The sequence below is a fragment of the Folsomia candida genome, unplaced genomic scaffold (genome assembly GCF_002217175.1).
Source record: "Folsomia candida strain VU population unplaced genomic scaffold, ASM221717v1 Fcan01_Sc063, whole genome shotgun sequence".
NCBI lineage: Eukaryota > Metazoa > Arthropoda > Collembola > Entomobryomorpha > Isotomidae > Folsomia > Folsomia candida.
In genome coordinates this window covers 54,734-69,634 of record NW_019091255.1, presented here as the reverse complement: position 1 = coordinate 69,634, position 14,901 = coordinate 54,734, and the positions used below count along the sequence as shown (strand labels likewise).

At 36.6% G+C, this 14,901-nt stretch overlaps 4 protein-coding genes across 9 annotated transcripts in view; 2 read left to right on the top strand and 2 right to left on the bottom strand.

The window, feature by feature from the left end:
* Positions 1 to 6,389, top strand: part of LOC118433617 — a 37,713-nt gene extending 31,324 nt beyond the window's left edge. For 3 of the 6 annotated variants that reach the window (XM_035845719.1, XM_035845718.1, XM_035845720.1), the window contains 11 exons: positions 2,661 to 3,473; positions 3,550 to 3,655; positions 3,760 to 3,782; positions 3,863 to 3,897; positions 3,993 to 4,074; positions 4,147 to 4,283; positions 4,360 to 4,446; positions 5,006 to 5,143; positions 5,208 to 5,315; positions 5,393 to 5,505; positions 5,575 to 6,389. In XM_035845719.1, the coding sequence (XP_035701612.1) occupies positions 2,705 to 3,473; positions 3,550 to 3,655; positions 3,760 to 3,782; positions 3,863 to 3,897; positions 3,993 to 4,074; positions 4,147 to 4,283; positions 4,360 to 4,446; positions 5,006 to 5,143; positions 5,208 to 5,315; positions 5,393 to 5,505; positions 5,575 to 5,890 (1,914 nt within the window). In that variant the 5' untranslated portion in view covers positions 2,661 to 2,704 and the 3' untranslated portion in view covers positions 5,891 to 6,389. The remainder of the gene's footprint in view (positions 1 to 2,660; positions 3,474 to 3,549; positions 3,656 to 3,759; positions 3,783 to 3,862; positions 3,898 to 3,992; positions 4,075 to 4,146; positions 4,284 to 4,359; positions 4,447 to 5,005; positions 5,144 to 5,207; positions 5,316 to 5,392; positions 5,506 to 5,574) is intronic. The other 3 variants (XM_035845721.1, XM_035845723.1, XM_035845722.1) reach the window with 3 other exon arrangements.
* Positions 176 to 9,163, bottom strand: LOC110862634 (glycosyltransferase 25 family member). The gene is made up of 13 exons (XM_022111852.2): positions 8,981 to 9,163; positions 8,319 to 8,391; positions 8,067 to 8,250; positions 7,751 to 7,842; positions 7,410 to 7,647; positions 7,209 to 7,315; positions 6,790 to 7,124; positions 6,512 to 6,707; positions 1,780 to 1,912; positions 1,338 to 1,465; positions 1,099 to 1,156; positions 822 to 967; positions 176 to 714 (listed from the first exon to the last, which is right to left on the bottom strand). The coding sequence occupies exons 3-13, from the start codon at positions 8,220 to 8,222 to the stop codon at positions 546 to 548; spliced, it is 1,758 nt and encodes a 585-aa protein (XP_021967544.1). The 5' UTR covers positions 8,223 to 8,250; positions 8,319 to 8,391; positions 8,981 to 9,163; the 3' UTR covers positions 176 to 545.
* A 159-nt stretch (positions 9,164 to 9,322) lies between these two features.
* LOC110862624 (RNA-binding protein with serine-rich domain 1-B) lies at positions 9,323 to 11,357 on the top strand. The gene is made up of 7 exons (XM_022111843.2): positions 9,323 to 9,476; positions 9,575 to 9,811; positions 9,893 to 10,161; positions 10,239 to 10,354; positions 10,430 to 10,558; positions 10,652 to 10,763; positions 10,841 to 11,357. Coding segments are annotated over exons 1-7 (1,047 nt in total). The 5' UTR covers positions 9,323 to 9,474; the 3' UTR covers positions 11,023 to 11,357.
* A 169-nt stretch (positions 11,358 to 11,526) lies between these two features.
* The window catches only part of LOC110862601 (collagen alpha-2(IV) chain), a 29,645-nt gene continuing 26,270 nt past the window's right edge, over positions 11,527 to 14,901 (bottom strand). Inside the window, exons 58-71 of the mRNA XM_022111820.2 lie at positions 14,799 to 14,876; positions 14,604 to 14,675; positions 14,436 to 14,513; positions 14,211 to 14,272; positions 13,945 to 14,026; positions 13,807 to 13,842; positions 13,532 to 13,666; positions 13,391 to 13,453; positions 13,247 to 13,309; positions 12,994 to 13,164; positions 12,718 to 12,930; positions 12,493 to 12,641; positions 12,289 to 12,419; positions 11,527 to 12,216 (exon numbers count right to left, since the gene is read on the bottom strand). Coding sequence (XP_021967512.1) covers positions 12,090 to 12,216; positions 12,289 to 12,419; positions 12,493 to 12,641; positions 12,718 to 12,930; positions 12,994 to 13,164; positions 13,247 to 13,309; positions 13,391 to 13,453; positions 13,532 to 13,666; positions 13,807 to 13,842; positions 13,945 to 14,026; positions 14,211 to 14,272; positions 14,436 to 14,513; positions 14,604 to 14,675; positions 14,799 to 14,876 — 1,460 coding nt within the window. The 3' untranslated portion in view covers positions 11,527 to 12,089. The remainder of the gene's footprint in view (positions 12,217 to 12,288; positions 12,420 to 12,492; positions 12,642 to 12,717; positions 12,931 to 12,993; positions 13,165 to 13,246; positions 13,310 to 13,390; positions 13,454 to 13,531; positions 13,667 to 13,806; positions 13,843 to 13,944; positions 14,027 to 14,210; positions 14,273 to 14,435; positions 14,514 to 14,603; positions 14,676 to 14,798; positions 14,877 to 14,901) is intronic.

Genomic DNA, 14,901 nt, shown 5'->3' with positions numbered 1-14,901 from the left:
AGCAGTATGAATAATGCAGTGCAGCACGGTAATTTGTGCATGGACTGCAGCACGACTATTAAATAATGACCTATCTATTATCGACCGCATTGAGTCAGCATCATTATTGATTTCAATAATGTGCACAAATTTGTATGCAGCCAGAATAATAAATAAGAACAAAAGCATCTTCAAATATTTTGGTTTAAACCATTTTCATTTATTAAAATATTTCAAACATAACAAATGAAGTAAAAATTGGTTAGTGGAGTTAGTAGTTAGTGGCTGAATGACTATGGTTGGTTGTTACTGGTTGAAAAACATTGGTCAGTAAATTATTAGATTTAAGGTCATGGGTAACTTTCACTGGTAAAAACAATCAGTCTAATAAAAAAGCTTATATGTATAATGGTAATGGCACAATGGTGATATTAAATATTTGGCAGTTCAAAGTTTACGTAGATCAGAGATTATTGACAATAGTTGCGTGTATTTATAGAGAGATTCTCATAACGGGAGATTTCCTCATGGATGAAAGCTCTGATTGAGTTCACATATTCAAATTTTTAAAGCTCATCTCTTTTGAGAGTGCAGTTTGGTTGGAAAAGAATCGATGATCGTTCAGTGTCAGAAATATAACCGGGCTCATTCGTATAGTGAGTGGGATACATCAACAAGGGTTCTACCGAGAATGCTTTCAAATCTCTCTTCTCGTATGCCATTTTCCACGTCATGCTGAAATAAACGGAAAATAGAACCACAATTTATAAGGATTTCACCGGATTATTAAAAGCGATAAATATGCTAAACTGTATGATTTAATCTTATTTATGGTGACTTACTTGTTTGATTTATCAAACATGATGGGAAAGTATTCATCAACTGGGACTAGTTTTTCCAAGGGGTTAGCTGCCAAAAGTTTTTTTGCCCCTCGTAAGGTCAGAGCGTAACCCAATGTCCAGTACGAGTAGTCGACATGGACGAGATACTGCAAACCCAGAATTTTCTTAGCTTAAGTTACAATGCTTAGATTATGAATGACGTTAAATTATGACATTTTATGAAAGAAAGTTCTATTCTATTATTCAGATAATGTAAATACTAGCTAAAATCCTTTACCTGACTATTTTCTACCCAAGGCTCCTTTGCATTTTGGGACCTTTTTCGTCCAAGATAACTAAAAACATATATAACAACGTGAATAAATTTAGAGTAAGTAAATTGAAAAAGTTGTAGTAGTTGACAAAAGAATGATGACGGCAAAATCTTGTCGTCAGCTTTTTGAGATAAAGAAATGGAAATCAATATTACGATGCAGCAGTGAAGGTTCAATTAGAAAAGATTCAATTAACACTTGCATCAAATCCCAGTCGAGGAAAATGTTGGAAGTTTCTTCAAATACGCGTTGTACTTGGTACACAAAATAGGGTTCGAATCGAACATCGTCTTCCAGAATCAGGGCAGTATTCACGTGAAATTTCACCATCTGAAAGGAATATATGTATACTCAACTTGTGCTATGTAGGTGTCCGTATATTCTGCGTTTCCTATTATCAGCAAAAGCAGGCGGCAACAACAATGGGGACATTCCAGAAAAGCTGTTGCAAAGCTGGTAAATGCAAATTAGAAATGCAAACGGTATAGGGCTATGTAAGTCCTTTTAAGCCTTTACAAACTTTAGAGAGAAAGAGCTAGAAAGCCACTAAAACCACGGAGCGATGCGAGCACAAGCAAATTATTTCTAGATTTAAGTCGCAAGTCGATGCATCAAGCACACCAGTGGCTTATGTACATACTTACGTGTTCCCAAATTTTATAATGACTCAAGAAGCATCCTATTTCTCCCGAGGTCATCAAGCGTTGTGAGAACGGGTCTCGATACCCTTCTAATTGTTTGATACCTAATTGTTCCAAGGTCTCCTCGGTCAGTTCTCTGAAAAGAAAAACTTGAACTTAATATATAAATCAAAATAAATCTCCTGATTGGAACATTTGAAAATTTTTATGACATATTTCATTTTACGACAGTTTTATGGAAAGCCGACAAATATTCTAACGACGACGACGTTGAAAATCCCAAGTACTTGGTTTGACATTCAATAGCGGACAACAGATAGGAAATCGTATTTTTCTTAAAATCAGGTCATCATTCTCAATAACATGATATTTTCATCTTTCTCTGAGCTTCTTAAAGGTTTAGTGAGTCGGTGAAAGCAAAGCACTGTCCAGACTCGGTTCCCTTTCACCACCCCGTGTATGACACGACCCAATAACAAATATAAGACTTATTGGAGAGTCACAAAACCTTTCTCCGTATAAACCTGAGAGCAAAATGGCTTTGCAAAAGAAACAGGAAAGGCCACATAAAAATGAAATATTAGAGCAACTTTCATAATATTGCTAATACATATAACTAGCCAAAAAGTCAAGAAGGGATCTACCCCAATCCACTAAAATCCTGTACCTTCACGGTTACCTACGTACGTACTTGCATGTAAAGTACAACCACTTTCACTCTACCAACTTTCACTTCTTGAAATTGAATTGAATCAAAAGGGATGGTTGAAAAGATTACATATTTTAAAACTTTACGCATTCTTCGTCCTACTTGACAAGTTATTTACCCACGAAAAACTGCTTTAACTTTTTTTTTTACATAGTTTTTTGTCTTTATTACACAGGGTTGAAGGAAAGAAAGTCAGTCAGTCAGTCAGTCTCACTCAACATGGCAGCGTACATAGGACCACAACAACCCCATCAGCACTCTGCTTCGTCTCACCATCGCCCCACAGAAGCACTTTCTTCATCACCACTTCACCAATTCCATCCAGAATTGCACCAAAAATTTCATCATCAACACGACCAAACCATGGCCGCACCACATTTAAGACATGGTCATCACCTTCACCACCCAAATAGCTCTGGGCCAGGAAACTTTACATTTCTCCAACATTCTCTGATGGAAGCACTAGGGTCCAACAATTCTCATAATCCTCCTCCTTCTGCTGCTGAGCAGTATTTCTCCTCCACAAGCAACTCGACCACCTCCAATTTCACTTTCCCCTTCCCATTCAGAAACAATGGGAATTTCTCCTCGTCCACTGCGGCTGCAACGTTCATGACCAAGGCTGGAGATGGGTTGAAATCTCAGTCGTCGGATCTGGTCAAACTGATGTTGAAGCCATCAGACCCACCTTTCCCATTAAATATGTCAATATCAGACATAGAGGAAGACTTTTCAAGTTACGACAACTCGACTACTTTTTTACTGACAAACACCACTTCAATTATTGGCAATGCCACTGGGACTACTGGGACGAGTGGACCACCATCATTTATTGCGTCGCTATACGCGATTATCGTCCCAGTTATGATTTTCTTTTGTGTTCTTACATGTATTGTGAATCTGGTCATTGTCATCTCAGCCAGGTGGTGTCGTAAACCGATGTCACCCACGTTATATTACTCAATATCACTTGCGTTAGCGGATGCATGTAAGTGTATAAAGTATACAAATCTTTCTTCTCCATAAATGCAACCATGTATGTAGACACATATCTTTACACTCAGATTCATCCTTTATCCTTGGGGTGGGTCTTACAATCAATTCTCTGCTGCCAACCGTTTACAAAATTAAACTTACGGAATGTCTCTCTCTAACTGTTGAAGCGTTCAGGTAAATTTGCCAACCTTGTGTTTGGATAATTATATGCACAACCTAAATACATATGCATCCATGTATGCTGCAAGATTACAAATAATCCGTTTCTTGCCTTCCAGGTCGGGTGGAGTGTTGGTAACTGGTGAGTTGCATATTTTCAGCATAAGTATTTCACATCTTCCACATTTTGCATATGTATGTAACTCGTATGTTTTTTGACAGTTTGTCACCTGCTTGCGCTTGGTGTCAACCACTGGGTATGAAAAATTATTTTAGTCACGAATTCATTTATTCGTTTCAAGAGTCATGACCAAAGAGGTAAATGTGTTTTCTCTGCATGTTTTGTTTCTAGATTGGAATTGCTCGTCCGCTCCACTATGCGTCAACGATGACAAGGAGGACAGCTTGGATCGTTATAATTCTTTCATGGAGTTGTGAGTGTTCACTTTATGTATACAGGACGATTGTGCTATTATTATTTACAATATTTTTAAATATTTTTCCAGGTCCAATTCTCATGCTCCTAGTTTATTACTCTAGCATTTCTAACCAAGGTTATCTTAGCCCAGATTGCAGTAATAATCATTTCATGAAGAGATGGACGTACCGAGTTTTTTATGCGTCTTGCTTCTTTGCCCCCTTGGTAAGAAACGAGATGAGGCAACGTTTCTTGGAATATTCAGTCATTAGACTATTTAATAATTTTTCTTTTTTCACAGTTCTTGCTATCTCTGATTTACATTCACATTTTTCTCATCGTCCGAAGTCATCAAACTAATCGACTGAGATATCAAGTAAAAAAGAAAGTAAATATAGAACGGATTATGATTTTGTTTTATGCGTGGTATATCCTATCCAATAATATAGCCCTAACCTTAATAACCTATCTAACTCTAATTTTCCCTGTACAAACATTTCAATTTCTAAATTCATCAGCCATCACTTAACGTTATGTAAACCAGAATAGAAAATGACGGCAAGTCTAATATCTGAATTCAAACGAGTTAATCAGTACATGCACACAACATGCATTCATTATTGAAAAAGTTTTCTCTTTGATCCATGCATGTACAGAGAAATTTTGCAATCATAAATACTTACAGGAATATTTTGTAATGACGCAAATCGTATGAATGCCATTTTCTTTGAACACTTGACAAATCCAAGAATTTTGAGACACTTACTTACATATTACTCGTTTAGGTACTAATAAATAATCCCCCTGTAGAGCTTTTTCTTTTCAGTTTCCCTTGATCGAATTCCTACTTGTAGAGACTTTAAATTACTAACAAATGTTCCCTTAATGATATTTGTCAAATGTAAATATATTAATATGTTTTCTTTTTAAAATCATGTCGCTTTCAGAGCAGTCAAGCGCTTCGAAAAAATGTCAAAGCTGCCCTGACCACCGTTCTTATTTTGGGAACGTACATAGTCGGCTGGATGCCTGCCACACTTTACAACATTATTGCATGTGAAGATTGCATCATTTCGTTGAGCGATGTACGTGGTCACCATAAAAAATGCTATTAATTGGTGCACACCTTAATGAAAACTGAATATTTAGGTCCCCCCAAAATATCGCTACGCTATTGGTATCACGGTCAACGTTCTCGTCATTCTGAAAACTTTTGTGGATCCCATAATTTACGCAGCTAGAATGTCCGACATTCAGGTGCATATTTATTATTGAAGCGATTCGTGATATGAGAACTATTAGTCAAGTAACATGTGGCGTTTTTTTACTTACAGCTCAGCCTGAGAAAGATGAAGTACGACTTTCTCCAGCTGTTTTGCAAGGCGTGTGTCCATTCGATACCACCTCCGGAGAATGATCGAGGGTACTTTGCTTCAACAACAAGAACGTATAAGCAAACACATTTTGTGAAAAAAAATCCACTGATTAATATTCTTTTTGTGTGTAACAATTCTAGTTTCTCAAAATTCAACAGATCTCTGTACGACACCAAGTCTATCAGAATGTCGAGCTTTGGTTCCAGCTCGAGTTCTCGTAGAACTGCAGCGTCAGCAGCAGCAGCTAACCTGATTAATAACTCCCCAGGATCTCAAAGTAATCATAATCACGGTGACAGTACGAGCAGTGGAGGGTTTGGTAATTCGTTCAACTACAAGAACCATAATGGAAATAATTCGTCGCCAAAACCCAACCAGCTTCTTTCGTCTCATCCAACAACAAAGTCTCAACTTTTGCACACTAAAAGTGCATTCGAAATGACTGAAATGCGATAAGAAATTTTGTTTTAAAAAAATTGGGTATTTTTTGATGTAAGAAATATTCGTATTTTACCGAATTCCATTATATATATGTAATCAGAGAGAAGTATATATATATATATGTCATTATGACGAAAATATTTAGCAGAGTAAGTAAATAACTTTGTACCTTCTTCCTACACACACTACATGCATACATACAAACAAACAAACAAATTTTAAATTTTGGGATCCTGTAGAGTTTTTGTTTTACAAAAGCAGGACCAATTCTCTATTCAATCAAACGGAAGATGTAAACCGACCAGCAGCAGACCATATAAAAATATATACCTAAATACCTATCCAACAGTACAGAGTTAATAATATGTAACCACAATATTTAGCATGTCATCATAATATTTACGTACATGATGTCTTTATCTAGTATGCTAGTTCATTAGTTATATGTGCACTCTATAAAATATAATATATGAAGATTTCAAAAATAATAAAAATTTTGTTGATAAGAAGAGAATGAACAGTGAGAAAGAGGGATTTTTTTTTCATTGGGTTCATTCGTTGTTAAATATATGCTCGAACGTGATGCATATTATGGAGAATGATAAATGCATGATGGAGAAGATATAATACACTCACGTTCCATCTACAGCTTCGATTAAAGTGTAGTCAATTCCCAAAATCTCAAGAGCATGATCCATTTTCTGCAATCTATCAGGTCGTCTTTGTAAGTTGATCAGATATGTCTGATCAAATCCAATTGTTGAAGGCGGATTTTGCTGTTGAACAAACTGCTTCAACAGATCACTTACTGGAAGTCCGTCGGGCCAGTAAACTTGACACGAAGAGAAAGTAGTATGTAGATGGTTTGATTTAAACTGCAACAAACCATGTAAATACATGTCGGTAGTACATACCAGCAATTTCTACCCGTAAATTTTGCAAGCGTATGTTATCCGCATTGAAACTGCTTTCATCCTCCATTGGCGACAAAACATAGCCATACTCCATGTCATTGCATACTTCCATCGTAAATCCCTTGGCTTTAGCACTAACAGCAAATCGAATAATGTCATCCTCGGGTTCGTCGCTTACAGGGTGATAGTTTGGGAGATTCTTTTTCCGAATATTCATAAGAACGGCGCTATGAATCAAAGGGACATCGAAACATCCTGTTATCTTGGAGTCGAGGATGTCTTTGTAGTTATCTGATCGAACGTAATAGTAGTCTTTCATCCCACCCCAAAAGTTACTAAAATAAGTGAAATAAAGAAATTAACAGGATGAAATTTAGGTCAACAACAAACCTAAGGACAGGATTAGGATTAATACTAACCTGTACATTCCACCAGATAAAAGCATCGGAGCAACCAAGTCCTTTTGTTTTGCAACCAAATTCTTTAAGGTTTGATTATTGACGAGAAAAACATCTGCATCAATGAACTGGTGAAATATATAGAAAGAATATAAAATGTGTATTAAAACAAACAAATAATGTAATTGTGTCTTGTGTCAGTTTGTATGTAATGCAACTTACAAAAATATAATCTGCCCAAATCTTTTTGGCCACTTTGACGGCTTCCTCTTTCAGCCTCATAATTAATTGAAATCGTTTAGAAGACCATGTAAATGCAGTTTCCTGATCTGATTGTCGAAATGGTGGGCCATCAATAATTTCAATTGATACGGAATGATACAATCCCCAGTCTTGAACTTCCTGTCCCCAGGTCCTCAGAATTTGAGTGGTGTTGTCCTCATTGTGGTCACTTTTAATCCTACATCAAAAATTAATATGATCAAGCAAGCACTTTCTATTTATCATTACGAGTTGTAAAACCATGTGTATGCTAATTGCTATGTAATTTTAATTAAACTTACCAAATTGCAATTCTATCTTGAGGATAGTCAAGATTTTCCAATGTTGTCAAAAAGTATGGAAGTGTGTGAGCTTTATTTCTAACAAGGCATGCCTGACAAAGAAACAAACTGTATAAAATACGAATCACGTCGCTGGAACAAGGAACAAGGCCCTCTAGTAACCGGTTTCCTCCTAATGTGTATAAGCTTAGTCCTAAATTCAATACTGAAGAATTAGCAGAAGGCGTGAAAAAACTAAAGCAGTATGAGGAATCATTTGGCAGTTCAATTGAAAAACATTAATCAATAAATGAAAGTAAACTGTATAGAGGCTCACAATTAAAATTGTTGGAAGTGTGGATCGATCTGCATCATCATCCTTAATTGGGACAAGATTTCCGCTTTTTTGTCCAAAACCTCGATTGATTAATGTGGAGCATAGAATGGCGACTAGTGCAAATTTGACCGAGGATAAAACGGATGAGTGAGTCATTATTTGGCTATTTTTCAGTCTTGATTGTCTAACACAATTAATATAACACAATTAATTGCGCTTCTACATATGATACAATATTTTCATCAATAATACCATGCATGCATCCGGAGTGTTAGAGATTAAGCGACTCGTCCTCGGTACCGGTAATTGATTAGCGTTTGGCTTCCTACGTAAACCGAATCAAATCATGCAAAAAAAATCACGTTAGTACAAGTATTTAATCGCTAATTTTCAAACTGACAATTAGTAAACTGTCTCACAACATCTCTACACAAGACTAATAGACAACATGACATAGAATTTGAACATTTGCATCATATACATAGTTCCTTCCGCATACAAGAGATACATACATTCTCTGCATAAATAAGACGATTAGAGCTGAGCATGGTTACGTATGTATCTGTCTTATCGCAGTTTATAACACAAGTTGTCAGAAAACGAGTGTATGGAATGGAGTAAGTATCCATCCGCCTTCACAATGATTGAAATGAAAGAGTCAAGTCAATGCACTCTCTTAAATTACCATGTTAAAATTAGTAGATCCAATAATTGATTTGATATAACAAGTAATAAATAATCCTTAATTCATTCCACACTCACAAAAAATTACTATTTAATCTAAAATACAAATATCCATGTAAAACACTGCGAAACCAGCAGAGGCAGACCAATTAACAATTTATATAAATTGTAATTCAGCTAAAATATAATAGTAAAATTAATATTACAAATATTTAAACAGAAGAACTTACCAAAATAAATTAAAAATCTCAATATTCCGGATCTGAACGCATCCTCATCGTCTCCTTATTACCGCACCCAATTTATAATGTAGCAGATCCTTTAATTAACTCGGCTCATCTCCAATTTCACATTTTGTACATAATTTCTTGATGATGAGAAGAACAGAGTCAGCAATCCAGCCGATAAAAAGTTGAGACTATTTTTTGTTTTGGTGAGAGATTTGGGATGAGACGGATTATTTGAAGTTGTCCAGCATCATCAGGCCGAGGAGTGAAATGAGACGAGTGAGAGGAGCTAAATAAACGCCTAGCGTCGTTTGCGCTGGCAATTCAATCTCCTTTTTCTCTGTATTCCGGTGCGTGCATTTTGTTCTTGCTCCCTCCGGTCTTTTAGATTTATTTGGCCGGAATTAATATTAAATATTAATTAAATCCGTCTATATTTAGTTGATTGATCAGTCTTAGAGTTAAAGGGGTCAAGTGGTTTAATCCGAGAAGATAATATGTAAGTTTGTGCATTAGATTTGGTTTTTATTTACTTTGTTTTGCATTTGTTATTTAATAATTAAATGGTTATTTACATTTTATACTTCTTGTATGTAGGGCGCGTCCCAGTAAAGGTGACGACCGAAAGAGGCAGAGATCTTCATCTACATCGTCATCTTCAAGCTCGTCAAGTACTAGTTCATCTAGTTCGTCGGGATCTTCCAGTTCTGGCTCGAGCAGTTCTAGTTCCAGTTCGTCGTCAAGTGGTGGGTCAAAATCGCATGGACGACGAGGCCGAGATGCAAAAGCAGCAGATAAGGGAAAATCAAGTCCTAAAGTAGGGACAGTGACCAGGTGTGTATGTTTAACTAGTTTGAATATAAGCAATATTAAATGCGATATATGATAAAATATGACATTTTCTTGTGTTAAAAGGTCCCCAAAACTTGAACCCGAAAAGAGGGGGGAGAGGGAGAGGGAAAGACCAAAGTCTCCAATCCAGCGACGAACTTCACCGTTGAGAAGAGCGGGGTCAAGATCGCCAAGGCGTGTATCTCCTCCTCGAAAGGGCTCATCAAAGTCACCACCTCCACGACGTAGTGGTGGAGCAAGATCGCCGAAACCGTCTCCTTCTACAAGGAGAGGACGATCCAGGTCACGATCGCCAAGGGGAAGGTCAAAGTCTCCAATTAAGAAGGAAATTAGTAAGTCAAAAGTTTTATATTTATCCATATATTTAATTTAAATAAAGTTGTTTGAGTAACATTATTGCCGTCATCAGGAAAGAAAGAAAGAAGTCCTACGCCTCGACCAACCAAAATTCATGTTGGCAGAATAACAAGGAATGTGACGAGGGAACACTTACAAGAAATATTTACTTCTTTTGGCACAATTAAGGTAAAAGTGTGAATTAACTAATTTACGATATTATTATTATGTGCTTTAATTCTTCAATTTGTTTCATCCATTCAGGCAATAGAATTTCATCAAGATAAGGTTCATCCTCATCTTGGCAAGGGATTTGCTTACATTGAGTTTACCAACGCCGACGAAGCTGAAGTCGCTATGAAACACATGGACGGTGGTCAGATTGATGGACAAGTAAGTTTCGTATAATGATACATGATGTGCAAGTATTTATATTAGAAATGTGTTTTTGGTTTTAATAATTACTGTCAATTGTGTATTAATTAGGAGATTACTGCTGCTCCTGTGCTAAATGTCCCTCGTCCACAACCTATGATGGGATTCGGAGGAGGAGGCAGAATGGGAAGAAGGTCTCCGCCACCCCATAATCGACGAAGAGGTGCGAACATTGATTAATTCAATCATTTTAATGTTTGTTTTTAAACTTTTTTACTGATAAATTGTAATTCATTGTAGGATGGTCTCCACCCCAGCGACGTTCGCCATTCCGTGGAGGCGGAGGTGGACGCTTTGGTGGGGGTGGTGGTGGTGGCGGCGGTGGATATGGCCGCAGATCACCCCCACCACGTCAACGACGAGTTTCTCCACCAAGACGTCGTCGTTATGAGGCAAGGTCATCCTCGTCATCATCCAGATAGATGCAAAATGATTAGAACACGTACATTATAGAATGTTTATCATGCATGTTTTGGTAATTTCACCTCCTAAGAATATCTATTTAGAAATAGAACAATTTGAATGTTAAAAACAGTTTTACATTTGTATCCTTACACATGATTCTGGCAAAATTCTACTCGTATTCCACCCTAAAATTAAAGTAAATTAACTAGGTACATACATACAATAGAGTACTTTCCGATTTCACTGTTGTAGATTATTTAATCAAGTGTTTTATGTTGTACAGTCTTGTCGTTGTTGTTAATTTTATATTATGAAGGTATTTTTCGATTAAATAAATAATCTAACATGATAACGGTTAGCATGGATCGCCCACCCATTCTTCCACCTATGCATTTTAAAATATATTTATAATTACGTAATAATGACGAACCCAATTTTCTTGATCAAGATTTTTTTATTATTTTAAAATAACATCACAAAGCGTAATTATTATATTACAAAAATTAAGTACATTCCTTTGGTTTAGGTAACATAGTATTTAATAAAACTCTACAATAATGTTAGGTAAAGTCTGTTAGTTTTATCAAAAGTCAGAAATGGCAGTGCATATTAAACAGGCAGACTTATTTTGGCAGTGTTCGTTTGCGGATCATCATTACTAATATTATTAAAAAAACAACTCGTTATACAAACTACTATAGACTTTTGAAATACAATTTGTGTATGTTTGAATCAACAAAAGACATTTTGGTGTGAGAAATTGATCACATATTCTAACAAAAATGGCACAATCTGACTTAGAATCATATATATATTCTTCAATCTTATATATGTATAATGACAACTTTTTTATATGTATTTCTAGTAAAAGTACATTTACATGTATAATTACAAAATTTCAATTCATTCAATTTTTAGTCATTTTTTACATTATTTTTACATTATTAAATTAGCACCAGAACCTAATTAATTAAGTACAAGCTCCTTATTTTCACTGGTATCATGCTGGTATCCTGATATATAAATATAATAATAACTGGTAAAACATGTTCAGAATAAAATTACAACAGGCTCCTATAGCGCATTACGAGCTTTTAATACAAACTTGACATCTAGAAATTCTCGTACGAAGATAACCACTCTTGAGCGTTTCACTCTTTGGTGTCGCAAATTGGTCCCGATCTTCAATAGTTGCCAACCAGAAGGAATATCTGAAAAAGGGTTAGTACCATTATTAAATGTTACCTATTTAAGATAAAAAATTTAATTGTTATAAAACCCACTTGTTGGCAAAATAATGACAGGTCCCCCTTGCTCCGTTACACTCGATGAAGGGCGTGGCTCTGAAATGTTCCAGACAAGAACCAGGGCTGGCTAGTGATTGTCCTCCTCCTTCTGCTCCAGCCGCAGTGTACTATAATAAATTTAAGAATTTAGATTTCCAGATTACTTTGGGTAGTCTTATTTCCAAAACTATAATTATGCACCATGACAAAACTGTATCCAATCCAAAGACTACTCCACCCTCTTGGACAATTTGGAATGTCAATGGTTTGCGAATGGACAGCAATGACATTGGTTGGGGCTTCACAAACCACGCATCTAGAAATGTGTTGGCGAATGCCGTCTTCCCCGACTAAAATTTTTTTTAAAATCATAAATTACATTGTGTTTTAAAATTTTGAAAAGAAACAATTTTAATATTAGCTAACCTGGCATCATAGGAATGGGGCCGTTTGTGGATAACCAGTATGATTTATCGTTTCTACTGGCATAGTTGCAGACATCGTTAATGTCACAAAATAGGAAGGGCATAGTACTAAATTTACGAATACATGAACCAGCAAAGCCAAGATCTTGATGATGAGATTTTTCATTTCCTTCAATATAAAGTAAACTGTATCCATCCCACAAAGCAACTTGACCTGAAATGTAGAAATGAAAATGTGAAAAAGAATGTAGAAATAAAATAAAATAATCGACTTGACCTCCGGGACATGTGGGAACCATTGTCGACTGGCTGTGTTTGACTAAAAGAATGCCAGACAAATAATCTCCAGCCTCTGTGCAAGATTGACCCTGTAATCCTTTGGGGCCAGGAGGTCCAACCTTTCCGTCCAATCCGGGGGGACCATCAAACCCACGGTCGCCTTTCGGACCTAAATATATATTCAATTTTCGTTAGAATTGAATAATTAAAAATATGCATATCTTTAGTTGTACGTAATGTAAATTATTTACCTGGGAATCCAGGGCTTCCAGGCAATCCATTTGCACCAGCTCGACCAGGTTCGCCACGAACGCCTGATAAGACAGAGATCATGTTGTATTGTGCATCTTATCTGTGATAAAGTATTCTAAATATTTATAAAGTCTTTTAATTACCATTTAAGCCAGGGGCCCCAGGGGGACCAATTCTTCCGTCAATTCCAGGGGGTCCGTTTTCACCTATGGTATAAGTAATCACGCTTAGTTATTACATCGATATTGACGCGTTTCGTAAATTTAATAAGTCTGTATGCTTACCTCTGGGGCCTGATTCGCAAGGCAAGCCAGGCTCGCCTCGGTCACCCTTCATTCCACGTTGTCCATCAAGTGCAGGCAACGCGTCCAAACCACGATCTCCCTTCATTCCCATTTTCCCCTCCAAACCAGGTTGACCTTGAAATGTAGTTTCGAACAGATTAGATAATTGTATATTTAATGTAATTATAATGGGATCTGGTATCTGAGACATATTTCATGTCGGCAAATAACTTTGGCTAAAGAAGTGAGAAATTGGGAAATTTGTATGGTGTTACCTGGAAATCCGGCATCTCCCTTTAGTCCTGGTGGTCCTGTAATGAGATGCACATTAATATCAGTAATTGTTGTTTATATTGAATTCACTTATTAAACCTTTTATGTTTGCAAAATCTAAATTATCTATTTGTACGTACCCGTTAAGCCAGGCTCTCCAGGGGCTCCCTTATCACCACGTAATGACGGAATGCCAGGAGGTCCACTTGGCCCACGATCCCCCTAAAATAGAAATACGCCTTAATAGTAAAATTATAATTACTCATAATTTTAAAATGGGGACTCTTAAAAGAATGAAATTGAACTAATTTAAATGTGTAAATAGTTTAATTAAGTGTACACAATTAATTATGCAATGTGGTCTTTCAAGTCGCCACTTTTTGGTATAAACGAAGAAAGTACTTACCTTTTCGCCTGGTAATCCATCAAATCCATTTGGACCAGGTCGACCGTCCACGCCCGGAAGCCCTAAATAAGCATACGTGCATTAATCCAAACTTTTATGTAGAAACGATAACCGTAGTTAGTCATTAGCAAATTAGTCATTTCTCGAAACGAATAAGTGTTAGAAGCTGTCAATTATCTACTCGGGATCTACTGGCTTACTGCATATTGCGTATTATTAGCTCACCTGGTGACCCACTGAAACCTCGGTCTCCTTTGTCTCCTGGGGGTCCAATTGGACCTGGTTCTCCGACACCGGGGGCACCTATAAATTTGTTGATTAGCATGTATTCAAGTTAACCCTATCTGCGTAATAATTGTCACCATTTTCTTATAGTTATGCAATAATTTTTACCAGGCAAGCCAGGTATTCCAGCATCTCCTTTCGGCCCACTCAACCCAGGCAATCCATCACGCCCAGCAGGACCTTTTTAACAAATTAATAATAATTTACTAAATTTAGTCTGGAAAACCAACAGTCAAAGGTGTGCTATACAACTTTCAATGGGTTTTGAGTATGACGCTATAAATTAATGCCAAATAAACGCACCTGGATGACCTGGCAAGCCCTTTTCACCCTTTGCAGTCAATGAAGAAGGTCCCGGAGGACCTTGAAGACCTGGATCACCTATAATTTACATACATACAAACAT

Excerpts from the sequence above, each read along its gene's own strand:
- LOC110862634 (XM_022111852.2), bottom strand. The coding sequence starts at position 8,222 with ATGACTCACTCATCCGTTTTATCCTCGGTCAAATTTGCACTAGTCGCC. Across the intron at positions 6,708-6,789 it reads TTTACGGGTAGAAATTGCTG|TTTACTGGCCCGACGGACTT; the intron begins GTATGTACTACC and ends CTTCGTGTCAAG. Across the intron at positions 715-821 it reads ATGTTTGATAAATCAAACAA|CATGACGTGGAAAATGGCAT; the intron begins GTAAGTCACCAT and ends CGTTTATTTCAG.
- LOC110862624 (XM_022111843.2), top strand. Across the intron at positions 9,812-9,892 it reads AAAGTAGGGACAGTGACCAG|GTCCCCAAAACTTGAACCCG; the intron begins GTGTGTATGTTT and ends TTGTGTTAAAAG. Across the intron at positions 10,764-10,840 it reads ACCCCATAATCGACGAAGAG|GATGGTCTCCACCCCAGCGA; the intron begins GTGCGAACATTG and ends AATTCATTGTAG.